The sequence below is a fragment of the Photinus pyralis genome, unplaced genomic scaffold, assembly GCF_008802855.1.
Source record: "Photinus pyralis isolate 1611_PpyrPB1 unplaced genomic scaffold, Ppyr1.3 Ppyr1.4_LG10, whole genome shotgun sequence".
Lineage (NCBI taxonomy): Eukaryota > Metazoa > Arthropoda > Insecta > Coleoptera > Lampyridae > Photinus > Photinus pyralis.
In genome coordinates, this window is record NW_022170250.1 from 13,775,078 (window position 1) to 13,794,739 (window position 19,662).

General features: G+C 36.9%; 1 protein-coding gene across 1 annotated transcript in view; it reads right to left on the bottom strand.

Annotated features, from left to right (window-relative positions):
- The window catches only part of LOC116161721 (lachesin-like), a 70,092-nt gene that overhangs the window by 12,885 nt on the left and 37,545 nt on the right, over positions 1–19,662 (bottom strand). The window contains exons 3-4 of the mRNA XM_031475176.1: positions 9,833–9,960; positions 5,143–5,350 (exon numbers count right to left, since the gene is read on the bottom strand). Coding sequence (XP_031331036.1) covers positions 5,143–5,350; positions 9,833–9,960 — 336 coding nt within the window. The remainder of the gene's footprint in view (positions 1–5,142; positions 5,351–9,832; positions 9,961–19,662) is intronic.

The following is a 19,662-nucleotide window of genomic DNA, read 5'->3' on the forward strand; positions in this document are numbered from 1 at the left end:
AAAGGCGAAAGGTCACGTCTCCAAGTATTAGTTGCGAAGTGATATTTTCTTTGGTTTGCAGTAAACGATTACAGGCCCAATTAAAAATCCCCGAAAGCATCGAATCACCGTACAAGTTTATAACGTCAGATAAATGCAAGCGGCGCGGCGTGTCCAAACTTAAGGACTTAGGTTAATAATTTACAAATATTCCAAATCCCGCATTATTTACTACGTTGCGTAATTGCATTTTCATACATACACAAGGGAGGGTATTATGCAAATTAGGCACAACCGCCGCTTATACTAAAACGAATAAAAGTCTTGGTCTCGTATAATTTCGGATATACAAAGGGAGCTTTCTGGAAAGACGTGCCCTTTTCAGTACTTAATCTGGGGTAATTAAAAAATTAAAGTGAATGTCTGTTTTGCGACGAGACAATTAAATTTCAACTTAAATTCCGTATGACATTAATTTCGTAGATTACGATATTAATACGAGCGCGGAGACAAATAAGAAGCGATTATCGGATGGGTTTATATATAAAAAAAGGACCACAATGCCAAACACAGGCGATTTGGTCAGAATAATTTGAAACACTCGTTATAATTTATACTGAATGAGCACATTTATTTACGTTAATAATGACTGATGGTCACAAATTTATTTATTTTGTCTGAATTGTTATAGAAAATGAATTGTTTGTGTTAAGCCTACTCTTGTTACCTAAGAGCTGAACCAGAAAAGTATCTCATCCCTGCTACCAAATTGGGCTGTAGACTTAGCTAATTTTCAGTCACAAAATGAGGCAAGTGCTATTTTTTCGCGCAGTCATAAATGTGGAATTAAACTCCAATTAAATAATCCTTCAGCTTCATGGCTTTTTATTATTATCAGCTCCTTGTGCCAGGTAATCTCGCGTGAGCGTTCCATGAAATGCCCTCGCCAAATGCAAGTTGGTTGGTTTCCTTGGAATGGACATCCCTTGCGAGGGTGTTAAGCCATTCGCATGGACTTATCGTTACTAACCACCGTCCACGCTCTTCATAGACTACTAGGCATGTTCAACTATTATAGAAGATTTCCAATAAGTTGTAAAAGCTATCATGATACCATCGTCGTCCAAAAAATAAAAAAGGTGTAGATATGCGCCATTTTGGTAGAGCAAATTGTTTCCGTTTTCAAACGTTTTGTTCGACACTCAAATCCTTGTCTAGCTTTGCAATTTTAGACGTTTGATACTAAAATTCAACAGGATTCCAATCGATTCCCGCCGTTGCCCGATATGCGATAAGACCGACGCCACTCACGTTTCTTGTAGCTCTCGTTGGGGATAAATGCAAACGATTCATAACTCGATTTCGCTATCGCATCCTCTGTCTACATCCATCATGTAAAACGATAAAGAAAATTAGAATAACAATCTCCTACTTACTCAAACTTTAAAAGGGAACGTTTTGAATTACCGTCCAACCTGATTTACGATTTCAAAGATGTAGTATGTAACGATGTTATGAACTAAACTCATTTTGCTAAACAAGTCTCATAAAGAAAGGGGACGTCACATAAAAATGTGAGCTCGAAATGAAATATTATAGGAGCGAAAGATTTTATTTAAGAGTTTACAATATACATGTAACTAATTCCACTCACAATTCCCTTTTCCTTTGTTGTTACACAAAATAAGATTATGAATATTTATTACGTTGCATTCCGCGATGGAGAAACGCGTATCATTATACTTTTACAAACTTTTAAATTGAAATAGAAAAAATTTCCTACGGAATAAAATATTTCGCTTGACGTTGTTCGGGTGTCGCTTTTCAACTAACCCCAAATTGAGTTGTGAGTTTTTCATTATAAGTACAGGAAATGTAAATTTTTCTTATTTAAAATGTGAATGCGGGTAATATTTGTATCCGCTCTTTCTTGTTCGAAATGGCAAATTTCTCGTCGGTTTGAGTAATTCCGTTCGGTATTTTCACATTTCATACCGAATTTCGTGGTTTCTCCCTAATACTTTGAGCATCCCCCCTATGTAAACTAAGCTACACCTGTAGGATTTCCACGCGAGAATTCATTTATATACAGGGCATGTAAGTCTCAAGTGTTAAGTGTATTAAAATTATTATGCGAGGGCATTGGCACCAAACTAACAATACCTACCGAACCTAAAAAACATACTGTCCCTACTTGGCTTTTCACTAATTACGAGTTATCCAAAGGAAAATGCCGACTTTGTTATCAAAACCGTTACGCATTTGGCGCATTTATGCGGCAAAATGAATTTCAAATTGGAATAAAATCCAAGAATGGTTTGGGTTAGAACAAAGCGCGCTTCGCATCTTGAACAAATTCATTAAATCGATCAGGCAAAATTTAGTCAATCCATCCTTTTCATCACCAATAAAAATCCGTATGAGTTAGTTGCATCTAAGTATAAATCCACCCGATATTGCCCAGTCGATTACCGGTGATGAACTGTATATTGCACAAATACCAATTTATAACCTGGCCCACTTTGCACATAAAACGAAAAGAAAGCAGGTGGTTCGTATTAAAGTAACCAACAGCAGAATAAAAAACGTACCTGATATATTGGATTGACTTTGCCTTCCTAGTGCGCGGTAAAAAAAACCCTACGATAAAGTATTTATAAATGTTTTATGGGGGGCAATCTTAATCCTTGAGGGTTTAAAAATTACGTAATGATACCACGTTTTGACATTTTTATGCGTACGAAGGGAACGGCGCGCGAACTCCTAAAAAGAATAAGTGATTAATCGTTTCGCGCCTTAAAAACCGCACTTTTTGCGCCGGTGTGGAAATTTGCTAGCAATTACCCCCGTTTCGTTTTTTTTTCTTGCTCTCGGGCAGGGGAAATCGATACGGATCGATGACGGTGACGTCCTAATCTAACCTATAAAATTTGAAAAGTGTTTTGGTATTTGGTAATATGCCATTTAGTACGTCGATATAAAATCACTCGGTTTATTATCATTTTATTATCGAGAGCAATAAAAGTGAGCACTGCGAGCAGCTAAGTTTTATAACCATAAATTTCTCGTACCTCGTGTATTACACGAATCAATAACGCAGTTAGCATCCTCTGGTGGAGGCATCTGGAGAAAAATGTATCCCATACATCAACGTCAATGGTGCTCTTTTTATTAAATTATTATGTAAAAAGATACAGTGTGAAAGGACTTACATTATCGTGGAATGAAGACGAGCAGAATGACGTATTAAAAGTTTAAGCTTTTAAAAGCGTCATATGTAATTTATGATCTCGGTAACATCTGGATATACGATAGCACTACTGCTGAAAGATAAAAATGCCCTTTCAGACAAATTGTTCGTGTATGAAATTGAAAATTAATGTCTCTGTTACGCACAGTTGCTTTATCAGCTTATCATCTTTAAATAAGTACCCTATTTATGTGTTCTCCACGATTTAGCTTTGTTCATTAACCGAAATCAAAATCATAAATTGAATTCTGACAAATTTTGTGGCTTGTGTTGAGTTTTCATAGAAGCTTCATTATGTGTGAAAAAGGTGAAGAGATGTTTAGCGAGCGACGCTAAATAAAATACTGTTGCATTTTATGGAGTATATTTCCAATATGTACAAAATGGTAGCCGAAGTGCACGCGGCGAGAGCTGTCGTCGGAGTGAGCGTGGATGCAGGGTTTTCTGTGGTGGAGCGTGGCGCGAGGTCGAGCTGGCAAGACGAACTGGTTCTGCAGAGAGTGTAACCGGGTTTTAAATACAATTAAGGGCTTCTAAACCTTTAGCAGGCACTTTTTGCAAGATTCTTAAAAGCTGGACTATTGATGGCTAAGGCTCTTAAAGGCTCATAAAGGTCTTGAAAAGCTACCAACTGCTCTAAAATTTTCTATAAATGATTTGAAAGGTCTAAAAGACCTTAGAGGATTCCAGAGTGTCTCTCTGATATAATTTGAAGATCTCTTAAAGGCTTCTACAAATCTATACAGGCTCTAAAATGGGACTAGAAGACGGTTAATATGCGCTAATCTCCTAAACTATACTTGTGATGCCCTAATCTGTGATTTTTAAGAGAGATTTCTCTATTTAATAAATTGGAACGGAACAGTTCTGAAGGGAAAATGTTTCAGGCACAGCGAGAACAATTTGAATGGCGTAATGAGCGCCCTCATTGGAAACGTGACACTATTTCCAGCAGATTCGCCTTACAATAGCTCGGAACGAACACACTTCCATTGCAATTTCATTGCTTTTCGAGTATAGCCGCGGCAACGCGATATCAAAAGAAAAAATAAACGTCATATCCGGTATCGGATCACCTGTACACGGTAAATTGTAAGTTAATTTATTTTATTGAATCAACGTTGTTAAACATTGGATATTTCTATAAAATATCCAATTTCTCGCTATTCCACGTCCCGTTACGCAGGCTATAAAATTTTACAACCTGCAATTTGGAGGCGCATGGTTTTTGTTAGAATTTATATTTATTGGAAATTGTTTTTTTTTTCTCTTCCGAATACACGCATTACAGGTTCCTTTTTCCAAACATATGCGCCGAAATTTTATCGCCGGAATTTTCAAATTGTAGCAAATTTTGTTCGTCTCAAAACATTTTTAATTGAAGGATAAGGGCGGATATAGTACATTATGTAAGTTGTGAGACGAAGATCCCTTTCAAAAGGGAATTCGGCTACAAAATAGGTAATTGCATTACTTTTCGCAACTTTTAGGGCGAAACTTCTTTAAAACGAGCGCAAAAGGGGAAGATATTCGGACATTTATGTCGTCTAATGGATTCATTTCGTAAGATAATTTGTTACCGTTAATTGGGAGCAAATGCTGCCTCATTACGTGTACAGCTTTGCATTCTATGAACCTTCTTAGTCATTAACGCAAATTATAATGCTAACGAAACAAATCCGTACGGTTGAGCAATGAGTGATAATGAAACCTGATTAAGAGTAGGTTATTATGGAGCATAATGGGGTTGTTAATTAGATTTTTGATTTGTTTCTGTACACATTCCTTTCGAGTGTTTAAGCCATTTGTCACTGTCGAATGGAATTAATATATTTATGTTATAGTCTTATGTACCAACTGCTTCTGCGTTGTAGACATATCCAGAGTGAAAAAATACGACAGGCGTAACTTACCATTAACGTCAATGCATCCCTCCTGAGTCTTGAGAACGCTCGTGTTAATTTGGCACATGTAACAACCGCGATCGGATTCCTTTAATTGACGTATTCGTAATTGCCACGTATGCTGGCTGTCGTGACTAACACTTATACGGGAATTATGCGTGACGACTTTGGAATTCAAACTAAGTACCGTTTGATCTTCTGCTCTCACCCATGCCACCTGCAAAACAAAGGAGAAGAGCTATTATTAAAACTGCCTGATACACTACAATTATAATGAAACATCGCTTTCATGTTTTCTTCCCCTTTACTCTCAACGAGTCGAAATCTTACCAGATGTTGTATTATAAATTGTATTTTCCCCTCAAACATTCTCTAGATAGAGCATCATTTAGTGTGTGCCCTAAAATGTGTATCGATTAAAGAGAAAATTGAGACGAGGGTTGAGATATCCTGATAACTATCTGTCGTGTTTCGATCCTTTGCAAATCTCGCTCAACTGTAATCTGGCCCCTACTACTATGGAAACGTTTTGACAAACTCAATTACCGGTTTATCTACAAACTACCTGAAAACATCTTATCTTGTATCACGTTAAAAGCATTCAAACTCGGCTTGAAAGGTTTTACTAGATATTTTCAAAACTAATAGTTCGGGAGCTCTTAACACCGACCCCATTTTCGAGTCGAGTTTTGATAACGGAAATGCAAAATTATTTCCCTTTTGTTTCGAGTTAATTGCAAAGTTAAATTGATTTTCTAACGAAGCATTTAATTATACCAAATTGATGACCTTAGAAAACCGAGCCATTTTCCAAGGGTTGAAAACCTCTTGAATACGAAATTCACTTCGCTTGTATACCACCGCGTTGAGGAAATAATTACGAAATCATACTAAAGCTGTTAACGAAAAAAATTATAAAACGTGCGCTCTTTTCAATAAACTGTCAATGGGCTTTACATCTAAATAATGGAGCGCGTCTCCTTTTATTTTCCATTGATTGCAGATGCGGTATTGAGATTTAGTTCAAATTCCACTGTTGACAAGCTTCAATTGCAAATGTATGGAATATAGCTCGGGGTTTGTACACTTCAAAAATCCAAATCCAAAAGCATTGCAGCCAGATCTCCAATTCTTAGTCCATTTTTGTAAAATGTGTTACGTTATTTTCTTAGCAAATGAAATTCCCGATTTAAAGTCGATTTATTATTAAATTCAAGTGATCTTCAGTGGAAGGAATACTAATTTCACTACTAAATGACCCAAGTACCACTACGAAAATTAATTTCCAAAAATCAATGCCCTACAATAAGGGGTTGGGGAACATTCGGCATCACTAATACTTGTACAGGGTGGTTTAAATTCGTGACTGAAAATGTCAAATTCTGTTTTCATTTTCCCTAATAGCTTAAACGGCCGGAGATGGACGGTTCCCGTTGGCACCTTCTTTACTTTTTTTGGGAGAATCTGTTATCAAAATTTTCATAGCATGCTAGATGTAGAAGTTACAGGCTACTACTTTCTCATTTCTTATGGGCGCCATATTGGATTTTTAAGACCGAGCAAGTTAATTAGCGATTCTTCCAAAGGGATTACAGGGAATTACATTAATTACGATAGGGCGAATTCTTCTAAGATAAAATGCAGATTTCGGCCGCCTTATTAATTCACCTTTTCGTCTCGCACAAATTTAAAATTGAAATATTTTCATTTAGGCGACGCATCCCCCGCTTTCCTTTCACACACTAAATTATTTTACTTTACACAAAGCGCGCGGTGTCGACAAGAAGTACAAAATGGAAGGGAGGAAGAGAAAAATGAAGCGAATCTGTGGAAAATGCGAACATAATTTCATTAGTGTGGGTGTATGTGTTTGTGTATCCTAAGTGATGTTTAATTTATGTTTCCTTCCGTTGAGATTCCGGGATGATGAAAAATACCTCATATTTCTTTCCAACAATGTACCAAGGACAAGTACAAAGAAATAACAGAGGTACAAAGAAATTCACTTAAGGTTACAATGGTTTCTGCTTTATAACAACGTAGAAGGAATTCCTCTTGCCTGTATCGTGATTTATGACCTCGCGAAAAGCGTTCGAGCAAACCATTCGTATTCATTCATTCGACTACATTTGTACGAAAAGGTTCATACTTTTTCACAAGTTCAATTTCTTTATTCAGTTCCAATTTGCCGGCGAAAAGGGCGAGGGGTGGAAAGAGAAGTCGGTGTGTTGATACGAACAAACTGCAATTCATTATTTTTATTTTGTTTGCAATTTGTTTTACGACACGATCTTTTGCCGAAACGACAGTTCATTCTGCAATCTCCTGAATAAGTTATACCACTTTGTGTTTTACTGCACCGAAATCCTCCACCTACTAGAGATTTACATCTTTGTTTCTCGCAGTCGAGTTACTTTTCAAAAATTTTATGATTTACGAACCTCATAACTTTACAAGTACAAAAGCCACTCCTTTAATATTTGATACTTTTACTATTGTAATGGTAGGCCTAATTTACTTCGTAGAAATTCACAGAGAGCGCTTATCAAACTTTATCGGGTTGAAATGGTTTTCCAAATTCTTGGTGGAAATTCAAAGAATCAAATTTGTCATGCAGTTGCAGTTGCCGGCTCAGCATTAAGTCACTCACTTGTTCATGAGATACTAACAGTATTTTAGATATTAAGAACAACCTCTTTTTTGTTGTTGTCTAGTTGTTCGTTGTTCGCCGGTCACGGGAAAATAGAGTGGAGGTGTCAATCGCTTAAATAAGCGGAGGAAGTTAACGAGGGAGCTGTTCGGGTGATTTTTGAGTCTTTCAAAATTTAAAAGTCAAGCTTTCGAAGAGCTTTAAGATCCTAAGGGCTTTTAAGAGACTTTAACAGCTCGCCTAGACATACAAATTGCAATGACTGATTTTGTTGGCTCACAAGGATTGGTGGGTCTGAAGATAAACATTCAATCGATTTTTAACGCATTATGCATATTCAACAAACGGGTCGAATAATTTTCGGTCGAGGGACGATACAAACACTTTCGTCACGTTAAAATAAAAGATAAATCAAGAAAAGCTAGATGCGCAAGGAACTATTCTTATCTCATGCCAATACGAGTCAAAGACGATAGCAATAACAAAAATTTATCTTCCTAAAAAGTATGGAATCGAAACTTTTCCTTCGAAAAAGTTTTCCGAATTTAATTTCTAACTTGTCAATTCACTCCGGTGGCGATTAAAGTTGAAGTATTTCTTCTTTCCGATGCGGTATTAGTTACTAAAACTTCGCCATCTGAATAGGGAGTAACTAAAAAAGACAATAACATTAACAATAATAGGTACACTCGCCATTAGGAATCTCGTTAAAGCTTCGAAGTGAGAAATTTCACGTTTAACTACCGCTTTGTGAATTTTCCAACCCCATCCTACCACCTTTAATCGTAATTAATAAATGATACTTGACTAGACTGAGTGCGTTTTTGAAGGGCCTTTACTTTAATGGGGCATTGGAGAGAGTTTGCGGTTAAAATAACAACATTTTCTAAATAATTGGATTATCTTTCGCCTCTTATTGTATTCTCCTCTGTTTATTTATCTGTCGGTTTCCGAAGTTAAATCGGAATGTTGGAAGTGAATTTTTCCTCTTTTCCTATGGATTGCACGAGTTAATTTGTTTTTATACCTTGTTCGCTCGTTCAAATTCTAGATGGAGCTTTGAGACTGTGACAATATTTTGTGCGCTCCTATAAGGTGCTTTGTCTAATTTTGGATTTAATAGTAGAAAAACTACTTCAAGTGTTTCGCTTTCCTAATGGCACTGTTATCTTTCAATAAACATGTTCGTGTATATATATATATCAGACAAAAATAATTTTTAATTTCCCACACGGAGATAAATGTTTGCGTGGGCCGAAGAAAGAATAGAACACAGATAGTAGATGTAAGGATTCTTGAGATGGTTTCTTTGGAAACGGCCAAATTGATTAATTCGAGCTAAATCGAGTCCATTGTGAACGTAAACGAAGCTTCAAAAGCATACATCAAAACTTTTTTTTTTCGTGATAAAATCAAACAATTATCTTTATTATAGGGTTGGAAAATGACAGTTGTACCACCCGCCGCGTTACACATTATATTCGGCGCGATGTAGGCCATTTTACCCCCCTTGCCGCATTTAACAACTGTTTGTTACAGTAGATTAGCAAACATAAATAACGCCCGGCATATGATTAATGCTTAACAATTTATGTAATTTTCAGTTTTTACGCGTCGATATTTGTTACAACGCGAAAATTGTACCGACCGAACTAACCGCACTCTGTTCCGTGTCAGCTGCCCCGCAAAAACACATCTCCACTCGACATTAATCGAATTGCCACCCTCATAATTCTTTCCTAATGAATTGTTTAAATTGAATTGTATTAATATATTGTTTTGGTGTTACGCGAGCACTTAACACAGACTAAATACTGTGCGGCATTTTCCGCTTTGTAGTATTATTAATTCATTTCAAAAAATGTATAAATGCAAATTTGTAAAACGACAATCACCCAAAAAAATAAAGGCTCTTCTAGACGCTGCTAACCTGTACGGTTGAGATATGAAAACACTTAATTAACTGTTTAATCGCAAACCTTAAAGTACTAGCAGAAACCTCCTCCAGGGGTTTCTGATAAATTAGAAAAAAAGTATTCATAAACTAACCTTATATCTGCCTAAATTTCCAACGGAGCACGACAGAACGGCCTCCCTTCCGACGTTAACGGTCAAATTATGTATGGGTGTTAAAAATGCGGGTCCATCTGATGTCAGTCGGGCCGCTGGCCAATCATCTGTAACAAAGGACACTTTTAATAAAACACCGAAACTGTTATTAACCGTTATTATGAATTTCGATGCTTTTAGAATATTAAATTTGATGAAATATTAATTACTGTGTCGCACGCCATTGCGACAATAAATTATTATCGATGAGATATTGTGCGTTAGCGGGGGATTTCTTGAAGCGACTTAATTTTGTCCGTCGTTTCGAATTTTGTGCTTGCCAAGTAAATCAAATTTGTGCCGGCAAAGAATATTGAGTTATGTATATTGACCGTAAATCAAATATAAAAGTTCCGTTGATTTGTGCTGAAAAGCACAAGGGGGCAGTTTCAGAGAGTCGTACGTGCAAAAATTAATTACTCTAATTGGAAACGGAGTTCGAATTTTTAATTGCCGAGGAAATTAAAACGGGACAGTAAAAAGTGTAATTAAACGAGTGCTAATGATAACGTTAAATACGGAGATGCAACAATTTTAACGTACCAATTTCGAATTTATTGAATTCTACATTACAGTCAGGGGCGGACTGGCCCGGGGGGGCGGGTGGCGATTGCCACCTGGCCTGTACGTCATAATGGCCCGTTGGAAATTTATAAGTATGTGCTGTATTTAGTTTCTTGCACTATTAATAAGTTATTAACACGTTTCTCTAATTGGGGTGGATGTTAGGTTGTTAAAAAATTAAAAAATTCTGTTTTAATTGAAGTGTTGTACAATGAATTTATCATTTTTTGTCGTAGCATGAAAGTGATGAAATACAATGATAGGCGACGCGCCTCGTTTGGTTTGTATATTTTGTTACTTTTAATAATTAAAATTAATTATATAATAATATAATTATTATCAGCTGCAATTTAAAAAAAAACCTGTATTGTAATTGATTTCCGAAAAAGGAGTACTTTAAAATGAAGCAAAAAATGTTTTTGTGGTGCACCGCAGAGCTACCCCTGCGCCACCTTCATTACTACACTAATACTTCAATGGCCCGTAACCTATGCAATTTCACCTGGCCCGCCCCTGACTAGAAACCAATTTCGTAAGAAAATTCAAAGGGCTGTAACTTTTGAACTAGTAGCCCAATCTTGGAACTGTTTGAAATTATGGATTCTACAGGCCACATTCTATAAGAAAAAATTTTTTCCGGGTCGATCTGAGACAATTTTTTTTGAGGGCCTCAAAAAAAGGCAGTGTATAACCTTCCTTTTTTACCAAAAATCGACTGCACCAAAATTTCTCGGAAAAACACTTTTTCTTATTAATTTTGGTGCGTAGAATCCAAAACAATTCGTACTTTTTCGATCGGACTTCTCAATCAAAAGTTATGGACTAGAAACCAATTTCGTAAGAAAATTCAAAGGGCTGTAACTTTTGAACTAGTAGCCCAATCTTGGAACTGTTTGAAATTATGGATTCTACAGGCCACATTCTATAAAAAAAAATTTTTCCGGGTAGATCTGAGACAATTTTCTATTCGGGGCTCAAAAAAAAGGCAGTGTATAACCTTCCTTTTTTACCAAAAATCGACTGCACCAACATTTCTCGGGAAAACACTTTTTCTTATTAATTTTGGTGCGTAGAATCCAAAACAATTCGTACTTTTTCGATCGGACGTCTCAATCAAAAGTTTTAATTATCAGCTGCAATTTAAAAAAAAAACTGTATTGTAATTGATTTCCGAAAAAGGAGTACTAAAATGAAGCAAAAAAATGTTTTTGTGGTGCATCGCAGAGCCTATTAAAATGCATCAAATCGTAATAATATGCAATACAGTGTTTTAATTTATAATTAAGGAATATCGCAATGACCCGAAATACTAACAAATTTTCATGTCCGTAAGGTGTTAGAATTCTTAAAATTGTTACTGGAAGTTCTTATTATTAAAAGCATTTTTTCAATGCAATTTTGAAGTGCAGTACAAAAGAAACTGGTGTGTGGTTGCTTAATAAACTTAGAGTACTAAAATAATTTCGGCCTCGAGGTGATTTATGAACAATTTCTTTTACGCAATTTCTCAAAGAGAACCGATCGTTATTTTTATACAAATCACGAAAAAATTGCAGTACCTTACATATAGCGCTCTCTAGAAACGATTGTTTTCCTACAGTATAAATTTGTGCGCTCCTTATGATGGCTGTGGCGTCTGTATTGATAACGAACGAAGCTTGTCGTAATATCAGCGAGCTGGTTAGAAACTTCTTAAGTACTTTAAAGACGGCTTCTTATTCCGGGTCCCATGTCCATGTTGCGTCTTTCTTTAACAATGTCGTGCTCTGCGACACTTGCAGGCCTTCAGGTTGCACTACCGCCGACGAGTGAGGGCGGCGGTGAGGTCGTGCAGATGGGTCGCAAAAGCTATTTTTCAAAAACAATAAATCTAGCATCGATGCAGGCTCTTTGCGAGATTTCCTACCACCTAGCTTTTTCACCTAGTACCTACGAACTCGATGTAAATTCACGACAAAGTGTCTGCAAGCTGTTTACAAAACCCCCTTTTGAAAAGATAAAACAAGCGCTTCCCATTTATTATACCGTATTTCACGTTTTGTCTGTTGACACAGAGAGAAAAAAGGGCAAAACGTACAATACAAACCCACCCTCGGGCGTATTTGTTGATGCGTACTTTCTCGTTGCCTGAGCGAGGTAGGTAAACGTCTGAACGGGCTGTAGTTGTGCAAACATCTTGTATCTTCGCAAGATTTACTGGGCACATTCGCCCGAGCACGTTTTCGTATATATCGGGGGTAACAGTGCAGATGTTTGTATATTACCCCGAGATAGACGCGGCGACCTCTACGTATCGACTAACGCCGTTCGTGCGCCCAGAAATTATGCACAATTCTCACACGAAACACTTTTTTTTTTCAAATTAGCCCCCGGCACGTTAGGTCAGGGTCACATCCTAGCGGCCGGCGGTTCGAACCCTGACCGATTAAGAGAAATTTTTCGGCTCATGCCACCTTACCTGTTGTTAGTCAAATTAGCAAAGTTTGCTGCCTGCCTAATTTAATCACGGAAAGTTTCGCAAAGCACCGGCATAAAATATTAAGATTCACTTAGCTTCCTCTCCCACTTATTTATGCATCCTTCAAAGTAATCTCATAATAACAACAATGAAAGTGAACCAAGGTGGCACGGGAAGCTCGGCAATCGCACTTACCACAAATATGCCTCGCATTAAATTAACATTTACGCACCGCCCTCGGGGGTTTTTACTTTGTTAAAGAGAAAAGAAGGAGAGCGTTTCAAATTCGCGGTTATTGAAAAGCGGTTTTCCGATTATTATTTTCATGTGTACATAAAATATCTGCTGGGATTTCGATGTTGAAAGCATAGATGTGTATTTTTCATTTGATGTACGCCTTTCTTTATAAATTTATATACGAGGGAGAAAATTCATTTCCTACGGATGTGAACTTTCAACGGAGCAGGTGTTCTTCTTATTTGTAATTTTATCGTAACATCATAAAATTGGATGAGTTTCTAATGTCCTCAAGGATGAAACGCTTCTCTCACGGTAATCGGAAAGTAATGTACTCCGTTGCCGTTTAAAAATTCCTCGGCGACGACGAGAATCAATATAAATTATATTGCCGCCGGCTTAAAGGAATTAGGGAAAATTTCTCCATCGCTGCAGTGATTGAAATTAGCGTCATCGATTGAAACGTAACTAAAGGTGATCAACAGGCGACCTAAGTTTATAAAATAAAAATCTGCGTTCTTGCTATTATCTCAAATAAGGGGTGTTTTTGAGGGTTATAATCTTACACCCTCAGATCAATAGTTGAGCATAAGCCCTTTTACAGTTTTATTCTTGTCCCGCGGTGGGGAGACGAACGACAGGTTGAGGTCGATAGAGTGATGGATTTCGCAGATCCGTACTCAGCTGGACATGGTATACGGTCTCCTTAATCGTAAAATACCCGAGACAGTACCGCGAGATAAAGTCACGACTTTTAGCGAACGTTTAACTCAAACTCGGTGGAAACTGTTCTTACTGTAAATATACGGGTCATGCTATTGAAGAATGTCATAAGCTTGGTAAATCAAAAACCGTGGATAAGTCTGCCCCAGCAAGGAACAAATACAAATTGTTCAGGAAGCAAAAGAATTCTATTTTACTTCGGATTGCTTTTATTGCGGTAAAAATTCAGAAAAAGGAAATAATAAAGATGTTTTAATTGAAGCAGTTCAGCCCAACGAAACAAAAGAACATATTTTAGCAACATTAAAGAGAAGAGAGAAGACAGATATCGAAAAATCTTTATTAGTGCGGAGCCAACACGTTAATTTAGTTGCAAAACAAGCTATTTATCATGACCGTGTATATATCTTGAAACTGTTTTCCCAGTTTTTGGCGATTTTCTTGAAATTTTTCTATTGGAGTAATATTCGTTATTTTTGATTATTAAAATATAAGTAATAATAATAATAATAATAATCATATTTATTCCAAAAAAAAAAAATTTTTTTTAGAACCTCATGGCATAGATTCAGCAAAACGCTGCTCTTCCATCTACACCATGACAAAACAGAGAATATTTGTACAGAGCAAAACAGCGAAAGAAAATAAAATTATTTTAGAATAACTACTTACTAAGTATAGTGAAATGATGAATGAACAGATTGAAAGATAAAAGACAATACGAACAGGAATAATCAACAGTAACACGAAATCAAATTAAAGAGTGAAATAAAAGGTTAAACAATTGTTTACGAAAATTTTGCTGCCTGGCGCAGCTCTGTACGATAAAAAAAATAGATTTTTCATCCCTCTGAAAAAGTTTTTTTTCGAAAATCTCGGAAACGGCTTAACTTTGCGGGCTCAAAAAAATTGTCTCATTTTTATCATAAAACAAGCTATGTTTGCTCTTAATTTCAAAGCCCCACGATTTTTTTCGCAGTTTTTTCTTGGAAAATTTGGGTTTTTTTAAATTCTCTATTACTTTTAAATTGAAGACTTTCGCCTAAAATTAATAGTTTTGCCACTAATTGTAAAACACCGCTTTCCACCCTTTTCAACCCCCGAGATTTCGTCTGCGGAAAAATTCATCTGTTTTAATTATTTTTCCCCAATTTCTAATTATATCACCTGCATGAAAAACCCGGATTGAACCGGTAACTAATTTTTTTTCAAAATTAATTATTTTAGATAGCTATTTAGCCTAATCAGCCTCCTCTGTCGCCTCAATGGCAGTGGCCACCATACGGCCAGGTGGTGTTGAGCCCCACCTAGAATAATAATAATAGTAATAATAATAATAGTATTTTATTCCATAGACAAACTAGTTTGTGTGGAAATTGTCAACAAATATTTAAATTACGAGTAGGTACATTTAGTATTATATAGGTAAAAAACAAATTACACATTAAATAGCGACAAACAAGTTACATTAAACAGTAAAATATTCACTTATATCATAGTGACATTTGTCAACTAGAAACAAATATAATTTTTCTTTAAAGATTGATAATTGCCTACAGTTACGTATTATGTGAGGTAAATGGTTATAGATCTTAATTCCCAGATTGGAGGGTGAATTGATTCCAATTTTTGTCTTAGTGAAATGTGGTCGAAGATTATCATTACCTCGGATATTGTATTGATGTATATCCTTACTTTTAACCATCTTGTTAGAGTTGACATAAATATATTGACAGATTTCAAATATATACAATCCTGTTAGAGTGAGAATTTTATGTGAATGTGGTCTTGCCCCCACTGGAGATTACGGTAACAAGGGAAGGAGTATCGAATCCTCGCATTTGGTAGGGATGTGCTGGGACTCTTTTGAAAATGTCAACCGTCGCGTCGTATATGCTGGGGGGGGGGACGGGGGATTAGGCCCCCCCCCCCCGTATTATTTTCTCCCCTCCGAATACCCACCCAGGAAATGAACATTCTATCATATTTTCGGATATTACCATTGGAGTGTTAGCGGTTTGCTGAGATACCTATGTGGACGATATATCCATCGACCGACTCTAGTTAGGGAGGTTGTACAAAGAGCCCGAATTTGAGGCCTAGGTACGCGTGGACCCGGTCCACCCTCCTATCGTCCTATCGTAATCCAGAATCCAGGACATTATGGCATTATTGCATGGTAAAACTATCTCTTAAAATATGCATTCGTCGGGAAACCCCCCGACCACTACCTTGCTCCGAAAAACCGCTTACGTAAGCGGAAGATCCCCTCATGCACGAACCCCAGACGTCGCGGGAAGGGGGGGGGGGATTAGTTTCCCAGTTCTATTAACAACTTTTGATACGATTTTGTAATAGAATCGGAGCGGAGGGTATCTTTGCCCATAATTTTTAAAGAGTGGGACAAGGAGTTGTTGGATGCATTTTAAAGACAAAGCTTTACATTACCATGTTGAATATCCTTCCCCAGCTCAGGTGTCGTCATGTATTGGATGATCTTTCCAAATGAAAATTTAGGGGTGAATTATAAGTATAATCTGTGAGGTGGAGGTGATAGCATACTCGACATACGAGTCTAGTCGTAACATACAAAATGTTATGGGTGTAATTTAGCTATCATCCGTAAGTAATCGATCGTCATTGCATTTTCCTCGATCCCCGTCGGTCAACATAAAGTAAATTTAAAGCCATTCGAAGCTAAAGTTTTATCGGAGCAATCGACGGATGTAGAGAATACACACACGCTGTCTCTAATAATGCCGTTGGCCAACTCGAGGAGGGACGACGTAGTTTATTGTCATCCCCCATTTTATGAACACTAAAGATTTGTGGTCTCATATTGCGCACTTCTAACAAGAGTGGACGGTTTATCGTCCACTTTTTGCCTCTTTAATTAAGAGTGGTCGAAAGTGGTAACTTTTTCTTGTTATTAAATTAAAAAAGTTGCTAGCGCCGGTGTGCCCTTCCGCTCGGATGTATTAAAAGAATATTTGAGCAGAAGGCTTTCTTTTGGCGTAATTTAATTTGGAAGTCTTTGAAAACTATAATTTACGATTCGGTGGGTTTAAAGGGGTGAGCAAACATCTCGTATTCATGCAGGGAATCAACAAGAAAAAGGAAAAAGCGGAGCGTGTTTACCTTTACGGAAAAGTTGCGTCGAAAATTATCGCCGGATATTTCCCATGTCGCGCCGCTTCGAGGGAAAAAAGGGTTTATTTTTTACGCTACTTCGCTATAGTTTGTTTAGAAAAAGAAACGGCGACAATATGTCCACGTTGTTAAGCTTTTCGTATTATAACCAAGCTATAACAAGCAGTTTGTGTGCTGTTAGCGAATGGGTCGTAACCAAATGTAAGCGTCATAAAGTACACCCTGTTTACGGGTAGTTTGGGAAAAGGGTTGGCATTTATGTGCGTTCGCATATTCGGCTGCTAAGTAACAAAAGCCAATTTGATGTACTTTTATAACTTTTAACATCAATTCACTTATCTATGCTTTATTCGTGTAAGTGCTCGCAAGGAACCACCCCTCGAGCGACACTCTCTCATAATCTGACAAGTATCCATAAATCTTAACAAACAGCAATTTTGCACCAAGCAACACTTAAACCGACCACTGGGTTAAATAAAACGCCCCTCGTTTTGTCTAACAAATTTTTCTAACGTATACTCAACCCTTGTCACGGAAATGTGTTGAAAATGGAAACCAAGCAACCCTTACGTATGCATATTTAAACGCCTTTGTTTTGACTTTTTAATGTATGTCATTCTAAGTGAAAAATATATACGACCGTCCCTTTTAGAGCCATATTTTGCGTATTGAATTTAATTCAAATGTAAAATTAATTACACCTCGACTTCTTATTGAAGGTCGCAATTTGGGATCCAGAGCGCATGTACGAACTCCTATACAGGCTGTCCCTCGTAATACCAATTTGATTTTCAAATGCAACATTGTAATATAGTAGTCGGAACAATTTCCACAATCGTCCAATAACGCTTGGAATTATTAGAAATAAAACGTAGTTGTTTTCCCGTGAGATTGGAACTAAAACCTTTGATTGAATAGGCAATAAGAATTCACATCGGCGCTCTCGCGTAATGCAGTTTTACTCATTTACGGATTCCCCTTCCCTCACTATAATATAGTCTTTTATTATTTTTCCGCTCACGTAGCTTATTCTGCGCAGTGGTGTGTAATTAGATAAGAAGTTAAATGAACCGTTTTTGGTGCAATGTGCCGGGTAGTCAATTACGTTTTATAATATTTAAAGTAATTTAATAAGAGCTGACGTTCAAACTCGTGGGAGATAGAGGGAGAAACACAATTTCGGACGAGACTCTTTTACGGAACATTAGCACAACAAAAATGTACATTTCTACCATATTATATTTGTAATGTTTTACACATGACACGGAAATGGCGTAATAATTCTTTGTCCAAGTTCTCTATTACAATTCAGAGCCTTCACTAAAATCAACTCTTGTATATATTTGAACTGAGTGTGATTTTCGATGTAATAAACCTGTACGGTCAGCTCATGATGTAAATTTAACTTGAAATTCTTAGATGAAGGCGGCTATCCCCCTTTTTTTTATCCTAAAGAGACGCGTTTTAAGCATAAATAATTTATAGCTCAAGTGTTGAACCGGTAATTTACTTAATCTCTTTTGTCATGAAAATTTATCTAAAGGGATGATCCCTACGAACGTGAATAGCAATCAAGTACGAAGATTTTCAGACACGAGTTGTCGCAGCCGTTTTATGTGTAACAATCAAACACTGATGCAGCCGGTGCGCGCATACAATTTACTCTCGTCCTCCTCCGCAAAACTGCCCCCGTCTAACTAACGAAAATTTATTTAACTTTGAAAATTTTTACATTAGCACGAAGCAGGAACTAACTCTCCATTGAGACATTTCGTGTTTTACCCCCTGATTATTAATTAACCCAGTTTCCGTTTTACGAAAGCTGAAAAGATGGAGAAGATAAACTGAGCGCTAAATTTGTACCCGATGTTAACACCGCGCTTTTGTGTAATTAACAGAAATCGATGAGGGGTTTTTTCTCTCGTCTTACAAAGGAACCGACCGATTTACGAGAGGTCGGGAGGGAGTGTAAATAAAAACAGTAAAATGGGAAGTTCGGGATAAACTTGTTTTTTGTCACCTATTCCTCGTGGTTAACATAACGTGTCGGCATTAATATCAGTTGCAAATCAACTTAAAACCCCTCGTCCTTTGCAAGGATCACGCAGATTTTCAACATTTGTCAACATTCACCGCAGGTTTATCCTTTCGCATGTTCATTCTAGTATAATTCAGCTTACAGATGGGGGAGAAAATCATACCAACGGCAGTTGTCCTCTGGTTTTATGTTGGGTTTGGCTTCTCTTAGTAATGAGATTCGCATTTATTAGAATCAGCACGCTGCAAAAATGTTCACATTTTGCCACGTTGATATATTCTATCACATTTCTCAACTTACACCTTCCAATTATATATTTTGAGTTCAGCAGTGAAAAAATTGAAACTAATAAGTTACATCTTTTGTTTTTTTTTTTTGAAAAACGAGCTAAAGTGGCCTGTAGGATCCATAATTTCAAACAGTTCCAAGATTGGGCTACTAGTTCAAAAGTTACAGCCCTTTGAATTTTTTTTTTAAATTGGTCTATAACTTTTGATTGAGAAGTCTGATAGAAAAAGTACGAATTGTTCTGGATTCTACGCACCAAAATTAATAAGAAAAAGTGTTTTCCCGAGAAATTTTGGTGCAGTCGATTTTTGG